The 16,938-nt window shown below is 43.7% G+C and overlaps 1 protein-coding gene across 1 annotated transcript; it reads left to right on the top strand.

Annotated features, from left to right (window-relative positions):
* The first annotated feature begins 424 nt into the window (after positions 1-424).
* LOC146185795 (ionotropic receptor 93a-like) lies at positions 425-3,987 on the top strand. Its single transcript, XM_084605582.1, has 4 exons — positions 425-533; positions 915-1,132; positions 2,533-2,819; positions 3,618-3,987. Exons 1-4 carry the CDS (start codon positions 425-427, stop codon positions 3,985-3,987), a joined length of 984 nt encoding a protein of 327 aa, XP_084461708.1.
* Positions 3,988-16,938: the final 12,951 nt, after the last annotated feature.

Below are 16,938 nucleotides of genomic sequence, written 5' to 3'. Positions count from 1 at the left end.
GATCCCTGCATAATCACGACAATGCAGAAACCCTGCCTTTGGGCGCGGTTTTCCAAGATTTTGTACAGAGCGGATGAACGCTTGATGGAATTATTTTCTGCGTCAAAACCGTAATCTGATCGGTTGTTGCCTGAACAGACTGAACGAAGTGTTGTCAGGAGCTGAATGTCTAAGGGTATCACTTTTCAGCAATTAGCGAAGCCGCGAGTGTTTGTTTCCAGGCGATTGCCACACACGCACTAAGAATAAAAAATATCGCGGGAAAACAAATATCGCAACTTGTTGAAAACGTACCACTACTGTTGTGGAAAAGCAAGAAGCAGCGAACGTTTAATGGCGTGCTGGAGGAAATTACTAATACGCTATGGTATGCATTGTGTTTTTGTTTTGCGTGCGTCAGGTCTGGGTGACGCTGCTCACAACGATGGTGTTCCTCGCTATCATGATGTCGCTTCCTTCCCACGGTGGCAGAAGTCGTCTGAGGATGTTCGGAGACTACCTCACGGATCTCTTCGGAAACATGCTCTTTGAATGTAAGCACTGCCGCCCTGTTTAATAGTGTTGTTATTGCTATCTTGCGTCACATAATTGAGCTTGGCACAGTAAAAATGGAACTGCGAATCGTCTAATTACTAATATTTCAGTTCTGTACCTCTATTGTCTCACAAATTTTCTTCTGTATGTAGTTATAAGTTATCATATTATGTGGAACCCACCCGATATAGGTACATAACTTTTTGCTAAGCAGTACGAAATTGGCTGCGTTGCCTGCCTGGCCTACAGGGTAGCATGTCTGATTGGGTAAATGGGTGCTGGAGGGTTCAATTCCCATAAGCCTCCCATCTTATTCGAGGAGCCCGAGTCGGCAGCTCGCGATTTCCCACGCCTTACGCTAATCGCGCACTGCCTCGCAGCGACACCCGAGCCCCCGGAGACGTCCTTCGGTCGCTGGCTCACGGCCTTCTGGTGGATCGGAGTAATGGTGGTGATGACAGGGTTCACCGGCATCATGAAGGCCAGCATGATGGTAAAGGACCAGTCAGGGCGCATAAACACCATCAAGGACATCATCGCGCACCCACACATTATGCCCTTCATCATCAGCGGAAGCACCTACGAACCCCTGTTCAGGGTGCGTTGTTTACTTCTTGTCTCTTGCTGGTTTTAATGATGGGTATAAGCAACAAAGGCGCAAATTAGCATAGAGGATAGCTTAAGCTAAAACATCCTCAACATGTTAAAAAAAAACTTCATAATTTGCTTAATGTAGTTGCATATTTTAGGGCAAAATCACTTCTAGCCTGGCATGATGTATTCGCCGAGTTCTGGCCTCCTTCGGCCTAACAGAGTGTTGCTAAGGCAGCAACCAAGCCTAAATTTTCAACGCAAAGTTATACTACCACTTACTAAGAATAACTACCAATACCATGAGTATACCATGATTATTCATAACCATTTCAAGGTTAAATCTAATTAAACCTATGAATTAGAAAGTAGGCCTAGCTAAAAGCTGGTTAAAAGTAATATCTGAACGTGCCTGAACATACATAGGAATAATTATACCTTCCTAAGCATCTAGAGCGTGTTAAGCTTACTTAAGCATAATACGCCTAGCAAAGCTTAAAAGTCTGTAAGGTCTAATTACAAAAGTAGTACGCTGCTGTTTGAACACATACTGGATGTAATTACGCCCTCCTAGGCCTAATTAAGATAGATCACACTTAGCTAAACCACGTGCCAAGCGATGTCATTCAAAGCAATTTTGTAAAAATAACTTTTTCATACAGATTATTCAGCTTCCACTTTATATTTTTTTTTTCCACATTTCCGTAAATCACATTTTCTAGAGGGTGCAAGTACGCCAGTGTACGCGTAAACAAAAGCACTCGTGGCTCAAAGACAAGTCCTACGCATGGAAATACATTAACAGAAAGACGAAATCGGCGTGTGGGGGTCGTACGTATCCTATCAGTCATTGCTAACCGTGGTGGTATGTATTAAGGTGACACTTCCATAGCAATTTACTCTGTTTGGAAAAATACATAAGGCGTATATACTAATATAACAACATAGCTATACTCAAATTACTTAAATTTAAACGAGCGCAACGATCCCGACTACATTAACCATTCTGCAGAGTTCTTGTGACTGAGATGTTCAAGCGCATGGTCAAGCCGTAACGTAATTGATTCTCAGGTATATTGAACATAGTGAATATGCTGAGGTATACCTTGTAAGGCAGTGTTGAAGAGTTTCTCGTGTGGCATGAATTTATCGCCAAGGTGCGGCTGGCCGTTTAATAAGGAAAACTAAGTTGTCGAAAGCGGCGAGGAATGAACAGGCAGAAAAGGGAAACACATGCAAAGTAGGCCGATTCAGTTGTATACATGAACTTGGGAAACCAGCTGGGGGTATGACGGCGCTTGGTCAAAAGGCTAATAGGATGTCAAAGGGAGAGCATTTTGTCTCAGAGTAAGCATGAGTAGCCTCTTGATAACTTCATTTGTGTGTCACCTGCTGGGACCCCCGCAGACATCTGACAAGCCTGACTACCAACGCCTGTGGAAACAGGTGCAGCGCCACAGCGCAGTGGCTAGTGCTAGCCAGGTCCTGAGCAGGCCCACGTTTGACCTGCTGCTCGAGGAGAAGGCCATCTTCTTCTGCGACGACATCCTCCTGTACTGGACTGTCGCGCGCGTCTACCCGGACGGATTCGAGGGAGAATTCTATAGGGGCACAGATTTCTTCATAAACAACGAGTTCACTATGTTCGTGCGACGCACCTTCGACAAGAACATTATTAAGAAGATCCACAAGAGGTCAGTGCGAGTTCAGAAGTGATTCCATTCGAAACTAAATGTGAATAAAGAGAAAAACTCCCAGATTTCAGGGCAGCTGATGTTTATCACTTCGCCCGGGAGAAAAGAGGAAAAGAATGAGCAGTTTTAATTAATCAGTCAATTTGATACTGCCAACTGCCTTTTGGCACTCAAAGCAGGAGTGACTATATAAAAAAAGTGTTTACACTACATATCAAAATAAACTACAGTAAATATGAATGACCGGTAGCCAGACCACGATAAAGCAAAAGAAAACAAACAATAGCACCACAACAATGCAGAATGCATACAAAGCAAAGGAACTGTCAAGACCAAGGATAGCTCACATCATTTCAAGATTTCACGGCATATAATTCCATGCAGGACAGGTTAGCAATTTCTTGTGGTAGAGCATTCCATTCTGATATATTTATAGGAAAGAGCGAGAAGCGATAAGCTTTGATCTTAGTTTGTTATTCTAGTTTTCTTTTATTCGTCTTTTTTTGTGTGTGTGTGTGTAGATGCCGTTAGATAAGAGGTGGGGCACATGCATCATATGAAAATAATTGTTCTTCTTGTGCTCTTGGCAGCAATGCACCAAATGGAAGAAGTGTTAACGTGGGAAACGCCTACTAGAAATAGAGAGAACCGAAAAAAGTAGACTGTCGCCGAGCGCGTGTGGACATGAGAAAAAAAATATTGCTCTTCGCTCCGCCTTCACCGTCCATCCGACTCTTTCAAATCCCAACTCAGCCTGTTAGAAGGGCTCACCACTCATGCTCCTGATCTGGGGCGCAGGCTCCGCTGGTTGTGGGAGGCCGGATTGCCCCAGGACTGGAACCGCCGGACCATGGAGGCAGCGCTGCGCAACTCAGCGCGAACTCAGTCGGCTGTCACGGCTGCGAACATGAAGCTCACCGATGTCGGCGCCATCTTCTACCTGATGCTCATCGGTCAGGGGTTCGCCTGCATCGCTGCTTTGTGCGAAGTGATAGTCGGCAGGCTGTTGCCGGCCACCTCTCGAGCACTGGCACAGCGCTCGGGCCGCTGGGGTAATGGCGCCATCAGCGCTCTGCAGGTCTCTGTGGTCGCCTCGGGTCAGCGCCTGTCTGCTGTAGGCGCCGGTTCTCGCGGTGTCATGACTATCAACGGACGTCCAGTGAATTAGCATTGGTTGGAGCATTGCCTTGAGCGAAGTCGTAGTTTCTATTGGTCGCACTGAAAATTAGAACAAGGCTACAAATGTTATGTGAATGGCAGTAACGCTTAGTGTTGCACCATATCATTACAATAGTATTAAAAATTAACAAAATAATATATGGGTCATATCTAAAACATCAGGCTGATACTCAAAGTAAACATTATTAAGGCGAAAGCCTTCAATGACTCACACTCGCGGTCCGTCCTTGCACTGTAGTCGTGACAGCTGTGGCCTCTCCTCCGCGCATTGGCGCAACCTCCTTCCCTCCTTAGCAACCGGCGCGCCGTTGGGGGGCGCAGCTGTGCATAGCAACCGTGACGTCACAGAATAGCGGTGGAACAAGCGCGCGAACGTCGGCGGTGGTAGCTGCGCTGCGCTCCTTCGTTACAGTCGAGTGAGTGAGACGCATGGCTCCGAAGCGGCCCAGTAATTCCGCCCCTAGCGGTTCGGGGAAGCGGCAGCGGACGCCGGATTTCCCCAATACCAAACGCCAGAACATGTATAAAGAGTCCCTTATTTACTACAAGCACTTACTGATAATTCAAAGGGATGTCGGTGAACACTGTGCCCATTCCACTGGGGCGCCATGTACAACATTGTATATGCAGTGGATTGGCCACGAGGCTTTCGCCAAGCACACTTTTGAATTTCCAAAGTGTCTTCGGTAATTTTCTAATGCTGACGTCGAAGTGTCATTGTTATCTTAAAAATTAAGAAATGTATTTTATACCAGTGCCGTAGACATTAACGTTTTATACTTAATCCCATACCTATATAACAAAATAGAATAGAATAGAATAGAAAGGCAGGAAGGTCAACTAGGCAATGTCCAGTGGTAACCAACATGCGGGGAGGGGAACAAACGGAAAAAAGGGAAATAAAGAGCACCAAGGAAAGGAGTCTGTCACATGTACAGAGATCTATAGTAAAAGGGGTAGACAGCGTACAAGATTGCAAACATGCTTTAAGGATGACATCCCAGATCTCCCCCCCCCCCCCCCCCCCTGTTTTTACTTTTTGGTATTCCCCAACCAGTAGCACTTTGCAACTACATTTCTAGAATAGTGCCTGCCTGCTGTGTATAGCCAATCACATCACCATTATTTCGCTCGAAATGTTCCTTACTATTAATTCGCCACTATCCCTAAAAGACACCGTTTGGAACATGCAGCCTCTACACGTTGGACCCCATGGTATACGTTATAAAATAAGCGCATTAGAGCCGTATCGCGGGAATCAAGTGCTATACCCTCAATTCTAGACCTTGTAAACCGCTGATTATGTTGAGAACTTTCGCAGCCAGCGGGATTGCATGCATAGGCACGATTAGCTTACCTGCTTCCCAGTTGCTGCATCTATGTCACATAAATGTCCATTTAATATGAGGGAAAGGGTACTAATTAGTTTGTTCGTAACATCTCCAAAACGTTAATTATAGCATGAAATTAACGTTGGACGAAAACAAATAAATAATGTTGTTGTAATGTTGCCAGAAAAGACTAATTTGGATATTTTACACCTTCGTTTATCACATTATTACTGAAAAACAATTACGGGTGTCTTGTGGGCTTAGAGCAGACATTTGCAGACAAATAAAGGGTTAGTTATAACATAATCATTAACGAGCCAGTATAGTCAGAACAGCAGGGAGATTTTTTGTTTAAGTTGTGGAATTAATGGGAAGTTAATAGTGTCAGTATTCATTGGCTGAAAGAAAATACCAATACACTATAGCGCAGCAAAAGACGAGGACACAAGAGCGAGAGACGAACACCACGAGCGCTAACTTCCAACAAATTTTATTCTCCTGAAGCATCATATATACACGCCAGAAAAACATGAATCACATGTGCAAACAGTATCAATTCCTTAGAAAGACAAGCTCTTTATCTGAGAGGAGAATGGAAGGTGTGCTTACACACGCGCATCCTGAACTATTTATCTTTTCGGCTTCAATGATTTCGCGCGTTACTCTTTCTCTGCTTTTTCCTATTACAACACTTTTATCAAAGAAAGGCTTACAGGTTTTTGAGTTGCATTCGAGAATGTGGTCAACTAGCGATCCGCCTTGCCGGCCGCTTCTAACGTTGCGAGCGTGTTCCATTAGGCGCTCGTTCAGACATCTCCCCGTCTGGCCGATATAGTGTTTCCCGCATGACAAGGGAATTTTATATACAACACCTTCATCGCACGAGACGTACGGCTTCTGGTGCTTAATTGTGCATCCGCCTGCTTTTTTGGTGTTGGTTTCTTTCAGCTTGCACAACGTAGAAAGTTTCTTCGGCGCCGAGAACACTACGGTCGCATTCGCTCGTTGACCAATTCTTTTCAAATTGTGAGATATCTTGTGCAGATATGGTAAAACAACAAGGTTTTTCCGATCCAGAGGAACCGGATTTGGGTGGCATTGATTTTCTGGTTTCATGTTCTTAAGAAGTTTTTCGGCAACAGAAACTTGAACATGGCCGGGATATCCAGCATTAGTCAGCCTCCTGGACTGCTCTTGAAAACTATCGCTCATCATGTGTGGACAAGATTTCCGGAGAGCATTTTGAAAACATAAATTGATAATACCTCTTTTCACAAGTTTAGAATGAGCGGAGTGATATGGCAGCATCGGCTTGTCGCTACGCGGCTGATAGGCCCAGCATATGTGATGAGCGTGAAAGGTGAAGTTAATATCTAAAAATCTAATGGAGTTATTAATGGGCAATTCGCATGTTAGAACAAGCGGTTTAAAATGCTCTTTCATGATAGTTACAATGCTTTGAGCCTTTGGCTCAAGAGAGCCATGGTCACACTTAACAAGAACAAAAAAATCATCAACAAATCTAAAGACCTTGATTACGTCCAAGCTTTCAAGGTGGCTGGAAACAGCCTTGTCAAGTTTGGATAAAAACAGATTACTCAGAATCGGCGCTATGCACGACCCGATGCATATCCCTTCTTTCTGAAGGTGGGGTTTTCCTTCCCAGTTAATAAACGTTGACTGCAAGTAAATAGCTAAAATTTCTAAAAAACTGCTCGCCGACACACCCGCCGAGTTCTGGAAAGCAACACACCCGAACTCATCTATGTACTCCTCTACACAGCACAGCATTCTCGAATGCAACTCAAAAACCTGTAAGCCTTTCTTTGATAAAAGTGTTGTAATAGGAAAAAGCAGAGAAAGAGTAACGCGCGAAATCATTGAAGCCGAAAAGATAAATAGTTCAGGATGCGCGTGTGTAAGCACACCTTCCATTCTCCTCTCAGATAAAGAGCTTGTCTTTCTAAGGAATTGATACTGTTTGCACATGTGATTCATGTTTTTCTGGCGTGTATATATGATGCTTCAGGAGAATAAAATTTGTTGGAAGTTAGCGCTCGTGGTGTTCGTCTCTCGCTCTTGTGTCCTCGTCTTTTGCTGCGCTATAGTGTATTGGAATCATGTACCAACAAGCCCAAAAAAACACGCTACTGAAAGAAAATAGATCAGAAAGTACAAGAAAAAACAGCCGCATGCGGCTGGTGAGATCCGAAGGCCACGTACGACCTCTGAATTTTGCCTGCAACGTGCTCCACCGACATACAGCTGCGGCTGTGCAATCTCGTGTTTTCGGTGGCACTCAAGGAGTGCTTAGGACCGCCCCTAATGGTGCATTTTGGTACCCTAGGCGAGTTAAACTTCTGGGATCTAAAGTAATGTTAATTGCCTACTCCCAGTCCCAGTGCAGAATTATTTGCTTTGGGTGTGACCTCAATGTGAATGGTCCTATATTAAAGTGGACTAATTCCAACGCGGAATATTCCTAGAGTTACTCCGCGTGTGCAAACATTACAGCTAGAATCACTCCGTTTAAATTTGTTTACAAACACAGTCTTGTTGTGCTGTCTGCAAATTATTGCGGTCAGCTGGTAGCGAGCGGGTAAGGTTATCTAGCTTAGAAAACGTTTTTCCTAAACTGTGAGGCCTAAATTCAAGAAATTCAGCGGCTTTCTTCGTGGTCTTGTCTGCCTTCAAGCCTTCAACAACACTAAAATATTCTTAAGGGAGTACACCTGGCAACAATTTTGTCGTAACGCTTTTCTATGACATCCAGCTGCATCGCATTGTTCCCTTATTAATTGATGTCTAGAAGTCAGTGGATGTTTCGTCTTGATAAGCGTTCTTTCTGATGTCTTAGATTGACCGGTCAGCTGAGGCGGTCGAACGTGAGCAACGTAAGCAAATTTTAGAACAGCTGTCTCACGCGTTCATTGTAAGGACTACGTTCAACGCAATAAAAGCTTCGAAATTCCGCGAGTATGCTTCAGAAAAGTGGCTGCCACCGATTCGTGGCCTTCATATTTTTAGCACTGCTGCACACTGCACGAAGTTTCAGTACACTTAGGTTATGCTCTCCTAAATTCACTACAGCAAATATCAACTAGAAGTAGCGTCACTTTCTCTATGAAAAAATCTGCGGTATGTATACTCTTATTGTAGATGTATGGCGTCAATAAAAACAACATGTTATGTTGTGAACAAAGTTCCACGTCCTTTGCATATTATTACTTGGGATAACTTCTGCATGTGTGATTCAACGACGAGATGGTCAATGCCACTTGGCTACGTATCCTCGACTAAGTATGAATGGCACGTAATGAGCGATGTGTGATATGTATGTGATGAGAACGTATTTTCATACAGCCACATGCAACACCACTGAGACCCACCTAGAAAGGAATCCGAATAACGAGAGAAAACTGAGGGCAGTTTGCATTAACCCCTACAGAATCCTCACTTCCTGGGTCACCCGTCACACTGTACAGACGCTCTGTACATGCGAGGCGCCCAAAGCTAGAGCTGCGATCACAGAAATATTATGCACTCAAATGTTCCCACATTGAGTGCCCGGCTTTGTACACCCCATTCGCCAGCCAGGCGCAACCTTTGTAGGCAGTCACCTGGACACTCTGGCTGTCCATGGCACAATCACCAGGACACTGCAACCTTGTTGATGTAATCAATTTTCCACCTCTTTTAATGTAGAACTATCCAGAAAACATAAAAACATAACATAAATTTGAGAGAAAGCTCGCATCGAAGCAGCTGTTATCGCAGGCAAAAACAACTTAAAATAAAAAAAAGGGGGGGGGGGGGGGGTACGTAGGCCTACGAAACATCAGAGTGGAAATGAACGCGATGGGCGGGTGGATGTAAATAAGAAACGTGAACGGCACCGCGAATAAGCAGTGCACGAGAACGGGGTAGGATAATAAAAAGGAAAGCATTGAGGGGAAAGAAAGTTTTAACACATAGGAAGCCACTCTGCTATGTCCGCTCCACACGGACATAGAAGAGACGCATCAGCCACAGTCGCCATGTGCTCATTGCTCTCATCACTTGCAGCTTTCGCGACAACTTCGTCAATGAGAATGTTTCGCTGTTCATCGCGAGATATAGCTATACCTAACAAGTATCTATACCGGCAGCCTTAAATCGAACCGGAGCCAGCTTTTGCCAGATTCTGCATAAGTTGCCGGAACCCTTCCCTGGAGTTGTGATAGTCTAGTCTCTTTCCATGCGTCCCAAGCCCCTTTCACTCCCCTGTAATCAGGCCAGTTATGATAACATTTACTGCCATCACTTTAGCAATCAGACCTTTTCTTTCAGCCACCCACAGCGGTGGCTCAGTGGCTAGGGAGCTCGACCACTCAATCGAAGGACGCGTGGGTTTAATTGCAGCCGCGGCAGCTGTGAAAGGGACAGAACACTAGACAAAATAGTTTTATGAGATTATGCTATAAAATACAAGACCTTGCCTTATATACCACAAATAGAGCACTACAATGTAAAAAAAAAAAAAACAACAACGTATTTATAATTTTAATTTGCCATTTAAAATTGCATGGATTGATGGATGTAAGTTGAGAGCGCCCCCTTTGAAACGGGGTGCCATCACCATGCTCGAACTTTCTTTTTATGCTTTTTAAACTTAGATTACTCTTCGACTTTAACGATTTTACTTTGACACGAGCTAATTTAATTACCCTTGTTTCTTTCGATTTAGCTTAAATGCGTCCCCGCCCTGCTATTTTCTTTTTTATTTAGAATACACCTCAAAGGCCCCAGGAGTGTGGTATTACATGAGGGATAAAATTGTGTCAGTGATTCACGCACCTGCGTTCCAGACAAGTAGAAACAGCCACTGTTCATTCCAGTATATGTACTACGCGAGTACATATACCACCTATATTTATCCACCAATCTTCCAAATGTCTCTTGCTAACCTCTACCGCCGATTCATTCACGCTTCCTATGTTACCTGGAAACGCAGGGCCTCGGCTAGAGTGACCATGTCCGCACCGACAGCTGGATGGATACAGCCACACACCAGTATAAGATGTTCAGTTGTTTCCGGGCATCTGTAGCACATAGCAAAAGTTTCATATTATCGAATAAACTTCCTTCTGCATGTCGTTGACGTATCCACCGAGACCAGTGGCGATTACCGTCACGTCGGGGTCCCGGCGGTACCCGATGAGAGGTTGCATCTGGAGGGAAGCGATGATGGAAGTGATGATTTGTAATTCTTTTAAACGACCAATAGGAAATGTTGGCAACATCAACAAGCTTGTGTGTCAAGCACTGACCATTGCTAATTAAATAACCGACGTTATGAGCAACGGCCCGCATCTTCGAGCCCTTCATTCATTTAGTAGGTGTAGAAATACGGGAACAAGTTTTGGGTTCATGACTTTCCGCTTGATCTCGAGGGTTCAAATCGACGATCGTGAACTTTTAATTCTGTTAATTCATTCACCTTTACATCCCATATTCGTTTTTACCGCAAAGTTAAAGTGGAAAATGGATGTGAGTTAGCTGGATGAAACCTAGAATGCAAATTCTGCACAGCTGCATGAAACCGGCTTCACAACTTGGCGCAAATAAAGCATGTGTTCAATGCACCGCACAGACCAAACTACGAACCACCACCACGGAGCACGAGTTTCCAAATTTTCTTCAATACGACAGACTTTGAGGAATTTCATTATCAGACAAGGTGCAAGGAACTGTGGTATGCAAAGTGCAGAAAGAAGTCTCATACTGTAATGTTATAGGCTCGGTTGCTTTTTCCTTAGCATCAATTTTACTAAGCGTACATCGTAGTTAGCGTTTGTTACAGCATCTTCATATTAATTCCTATGATTTAGGTCGATATTCACATACTATGTATTCAGGACTCTGAATAGCTTATCAGCTAGGAATGCTTCAACAATGCAGCACTTTTGCTTCAATGACATCATTCATCACTATGCATAAAGTAATGCTCAATGCGATTGACTGTATTTACCTTGGTTAGACAGGACCGCAGAATTTCGCTGAAGTTTCCGTTCACGGCTTTGCTTTTCGCTGTACAGCAGCTCTTGTGGCTGTCCTTGACACCAGGAGGACCTTTTTGATGCGATTTTAAGGTGGTGATCGATGTTTAAACAGAAGTAAGAACAGAAAGTCTCGACGACACGGGATTGGAAGGTTGACCTAACAAAGAAGAATGAAATACGCGACGCCTAGTGGTTGATGGCTATCGTCAGAAGCAATCATCGACCTTTCATATAACTTATACAAAGTTTCTGTCTTTATAAGCTAGAGACATGCGTACCTGTAATCAGGGTCGGGGTTATCCATATTCTCAACCTCTATAAAGCGGAAGCTTGTTTGAACCCGCAGTAAAACGCAAACAGATTCCGAATCTCATTAGTTCCTCTTACTACTTATATATTTTAATATTTTAATTCTGGTATTGACATTTTTACAGCTTTTTTCAAGTGTACCAACTCTAGACGACAAAGAAATGAATGATATTTGTTTTCGACTATGGCATTATTGGAAAAGTATATCAAACTTTCGATACCGAAGCCGCCTATTTTGTCCCTCGACATCCCCGTAATAGATTTATTCTGTTCAGCAACAAGACCCCAACGTCAAACATACCTGTCACAAGTACCTTGGTTTGGCTCGATCTGTGGTGTTTAACGTCCCAAAGCGATTAAAGCTATCAGAGACGTCGTAGTGGAGGGCTCCGGAAATTTCGACCTCCTGGGGTTCTTTTACGTGCACTGACATCGCAAAACACACGAGCACCTTGCTTTTCGGCTCCATCGAAGCGCTGCCGCCGTAACCGGGATTCGATCCCGCATCCTTGGGCACAGTAGTCGAGTGCCCTAACCAATGCAACGCCGTAGTGGGGACTAGTACCTCGACTGCAAATTATATTCGGGCCTTATCATTAAACGGAAAGTCGCGCCTTTCCACTGCACAGTGCTCTGTACGGCTGTAGCTTTGCGCGGTTCACTTGAGCTTGGCGTTGAGAAAAATCGGGAGGACGCATTAGGAACAAACACTGTTTCTGTGTCTTCTTTCTTCGCGACGTTCGGGAGGGTAGTTTGTTTGTTTGTTTGTTGTTTGTTTGTTGTTTGTTTGTTTGTTTGTTTGTTTGTTTGTTTGTTTGTTTGTTTGTTTGTTTGTTTGTTTGTTTGTTTTTTCGCAAATTGTGAGGCCTGCACTTCACGTTTTCCAGGGGATGGGTGATGACTCTGTGGTTTTGACATAAGCATAACTACTTTTTTAAGGAAGGCGTGACTCGGGGATGGGCGGTGGGCGGGCATCGTTTCCTTTTCACTGGTGCTTTAGAGTAATCGCTTCGTGTTTCTGAACCGCACAAAGCTACAGCCGTACAGAGCACTGTGCAGTTGGAAGGCCCGACTTTCCGTTTAATGATAATGACCGAACATAATTCGCAGTCGAGGTACTGGTCTCCAACAACGGCAGTGCAGTGGTTATAGGACACTCGACTACTGTGCCCAAGGATACGGGATCGAATCCCGGTCACGGTGGCAGCGCTTTGATGGAGCCGAAAAGCTCGTGTGTTTTGTGATGTCAGTGCACGTTAAAGAACCCCAGGTGGTCAAAATTTCCGGAACCCTCCACTACGGCGTCTCTGATAGCTTTAGTCGCTATGGAACTTTAAACCCCACAAACCGTACCGAACTAAGGTACTTGTGGGAAATATGTTTGACGTTGGCGAGAATAAATACATGACAGGAATATCGGAGGACAAAATAGGCGGCTTCGGTATCGAAAGTTTCATATACATTTCCGATAATGCCAAAGTCGAAGGCAAATATAATTCATTCCTTTGTCATCTAGAGTTGGTACACTTGAATAAAGCTGTAAAAATGTCAAAACCAGAATAAAAATATTAAAATATATAAGTAGCAATAGCAAGAGGACCTAATGACATTCGGAATCTGTTTGCGTTTCATTACGGGTGCAAAACAATCTTCCGTTTTATAGAGGTTGAGAATATGAATAACCCCGAACCTGATGACAGGTACGCATGTTTCTAGCTTATAATGACAGAAACTTTGTATAAGCTATATTGAAGGCCGAAGATTGCCCCTGACGATAGCCATCAAGCACAAGGCGCCGCGCATTTTATCCTGCTTCATTAAGTCAACCTTCCAATCCTGCGTCGTCGATACTTTCTGTTCTTACTTCTTTGTAAACATCGATCACCAACTTAAAATTGCTTCAAAAAGTTCTTTCTGGTCTGGAAGCGAGTCAGAAGAGCTGCTAGACGAGCGAAAAGCAAAGCCATGAACGAAACCTTCAGCGGAGTTCTGCGGTCCTGTCTAACCGAGGTAAATGCAGTCAATCGTATTGAGCATTACTTTATGCGTAGTGATCAATGATGTTATTGGAGCAAATGTCCTGCATTGTTGAAACATTCGTAGCTGATAAGGAAGTCAGCGTCTAGAATTCAAGGTTTGTGAATCTCGACATAAATCATTGTAATTAATTTAAAGAAAACTAAAAATACGATGTACGCTTAGTAAACGTGACGCTGAGGAAGAAGCAACGCAGCCTATAACATTACGGCATGAGGCTTCTTCATGCACTTTGCGTACCACACTTCTCTGCATTTCGACTGATAATGAAATTCCTCAAAAGCTGTCATACTGAAGAATATTCGGAAACTCGTGCTCCGTGGTGGTGGTTCTTAGCTCGGTCCGTGCGATGCATTGGACACATGCTTTATTCACGCCACGTTGTGAACATGATTTCATACAGCTGTACAGAATTATCATTCTAGTTTTTATCCAGCTACCTCACATCCATTTTCCACTTTAACTTTGCAGTAAAAACAAATATGGGATGTAAAGGTGAATGAATTAACAGAATTAAAAGTTCAAGATCGTCGATTTGAACCCTCGATATCAAGCGGAACGTCATGAACCCAAAACTTGTTCCGGTATTTCTACGCCTGCTAAGTGGATGAAGGGCTCGAAGATTCGGGCCGTTGCTCACAACATCGGCCATGTAATCAGTCCTGGTCAATGCTTGACACACAAGCTTGTTCATGTCGCCTACATTTCCTAATGGTCGTTTAAAATAATTTAAATCATCGCTTTCATCATCGCTTCCTGCAAGATGCAACCCCTCATCGGGTACCGCCGGGACCCGGACGGAACAATAATCGCCACTGGTCTCGGTGGATATGTCTACGACCTAGTCATGCGGTCTATGAACATCAAGTGAGTATGCGCCAACAAGTTAATAAAAATACGCACGAGTGTCACCTGCACTGTGCTAAAGCTGGAACTTAAACTGGAGAAAAATAAGGACTTTTCTTTAAAAAAATGTTGTGTGCCCAAAGGTAAATAACGGCATTGCACTGCGCGCGCAGAGACATGGCAATCGTGCAAACATTATTTCTTCTGCACGCAGGGCGAAGACAAGACGAAGTTTGAATGGGACAAATTCTTTTCAAAATTCTACCAGATTTTTTTTTTTTCGTCAATAATATTTATTGTTATTCTACTCTAAACATTATTTTTTATAGCTGCTACGTCACACTTCTCTTTACATTCCTGTTTTGTGCGAATCCTTTTCCGTAATCGCCTATAAAAATTTCTTTTTGTACGTCACTGCTCCTTGTACAATCCCCCATGATATGGGTACGTGCCACGTTTTAAGAGGCAAATGAAGCACCCGGATGTGTTGCATGATTTGAAAGATGACAGTCTGTCGCAAAAGGTGGGCACACAAAACGAAATTTCACTGCGGCGAGAATATCCTCGCTATTGTTTGCCCCTAGAAGTTCCACTGCACGGAAGGAGTTATAGGTGAGAACGAAGCGCATGTTATTTGACATAAATGTAAAAGGGGCTAGCACCGCTGCTAGAAACTCGGCAGGCACATTAAGCAGATGCAAACGAAGTCTTCACTGGAAATACCCTCTAAAAATCCCCCCCCCCCCCCCTAACGAAAACGAAAACACTATTTTGGGATATCTTTTAATTGTGAGTGAATTGGTAACCTATTAATTCTGGCACATCTTTATGAACATATTCATAGAAATAGTCTATGCTTACGATGAGTAGCAGTATTAAGAAAAATCAGACTGCCACGACTGTTTTTAAAAATTGATAGCAAAACCCAAAAGCTTACCGATTCAAGATCTGCGGATATAATGATTGTTATCGTTATCGTTATCGTGAAAGAAAGAAAAAAAAAGAAAGAAAGAAGTGTGCGTAAGATCTGCGGATATAATGATTGTTATCGCTATCGTTATCGTGAAAGAAGAAGAAAGAAAGAAAGAAAGAAAGAAAGAAAGAAAGAAAGAAAGAAAGAAAGAAAGAAAGAAAGAAAGAAAGAAAGAAAGAAAGAAAGAAAGAAAGAAAGAAAGAAAGAAAGAAAGAAAGAAAGAAAGAAAGAAAGAAAGAAAGAAAGAAAGAAAGAAAGAAAGAAGTGTGCGTAACGGGCGGTGCTTGGTAAATAACTGCTCTTTGGCACTCACTCATGCTGAGAAGCAAAAAAATGGCAACGAAAAAGCTTATATAAAAAAAAATGCGCGCAGAAATAAATGCAAGAATTTTCCAAACTGATGTTCAGAAAAAAGTGCCCAAATAGGGATGTTTTGTAAGTATGAGGAAGGCAGCTTTCGATTACGAAGTAAAACCTCACTGCCTGTATGGACCTGAAACGGCGTGGCATAGCAGTCACTTCAACTGCAGCCTCACTGTGCAATTCCTCTGTGTCCACCCAGGCACGTCGTTCTTCTCCCGAAGGACAGCATTTACGCGGGCACCTTTCCCAACGGCACCTGGGCAGGATCGCTAGGGATGATCAGCCGCAACGTAAGCCTCTTCTTTTTTAAACGCGTCCATCGCTTCTGGGTAACCGAATGTAGAGCTTGAAATATGTGGATAGGTGCAATGATTTATTAACAACTAGGCGGACTCGAATGTCAGCTCTCTCATACTGTTCACGGGGGCAGGAGTGCGACCTGGCAATCGGGCCCATCCTGCCGACAATCAGCCGCTTCATGGTGGCCCAACCGCTACCTCAGTACTACTTCATCCGACTTACACTTTGCGGCGGAACCAAGCGACTCTTCAAGACTGACGTGTTTGCTTACGTCACGGCGCTGGACACGCAGGTACGCCGCATCACACTTTCTGATCGTTACTAGTGGTGGCTCCCTAGAAAAGTGCAACTAAAAGTGTGCAACTGAAAGTGTCACAAGCAAATAGAAACACGTGGGATTTCATCCTTCAGCACATACAAGTTACAGAACAGCGCCACTCATGTGCTGGTGTCGTAGCGAAACTTATGTAAGCTAAAACGAAACAAATATCTGGACGCTGCCAATATCAAATAGCCTTTCAACGGGGCGTAGGAACGAGAGAAAAGTTCCCCATGCTACGGCGCAGTGCGTGACATGCAGTTATAAATAGGTGGCATTTATAAAGCCTGGAGAGATATCCCGTCACAGATACCTGCTGTACGCTCAGGAGATTTGCACAACGCATAACGATACGCATGCGTGAAGCTAACCTGCAAGCCTTGTCAGCCAGAAATGTATCTCAACCTTTGACGGTAAGTGA

Source organism: Amblyomma maculatum, chromosome 6, assembly GCF_055883805.1.
Source record: "Amblyomma maculatum isolate TAMU_Amacu chromosome 6, ASM5588380v1, whole genome shotgun sequence".
In the NCBI taxonomy this organism is placed as follows: Eukaryota; Metazoa; Arthropoda; class Arachnida; order Ixodida; family Ixodidae; genus Amblyomma; species Amblyomma maculatum.
The sequence above is the reverse complement of the archived record's forward strand: the minus strand, read 5'-3'. Positions and strand labels throughout refer to the sequence as shown.

Bases quoted from the DNA above. Each gene is read 5' to 3' on its own strand.
- LOC146185795 (XM_084605582.1), top strand. From the start codon at position 425: ATGGTGTTCCTCGCTATCATGATGTCGCTTCCTTCCCACGGTGGCAGA. The intron at 534-914 runs GTAAGCACTGCC...ACTGCCTCGCAG, and splicing joins CGGAAACATGCTCTTTGAAT to CGACACCCGAGCCCCCGGAG. The intron at 2,820-3,617 runs GTCAGTGCGAGT...TCTGGGGCGCAG, and splicing joins ATTAAGAAGATCCACAAGAG to GCTCCGCTGGTTGTGGGAGG.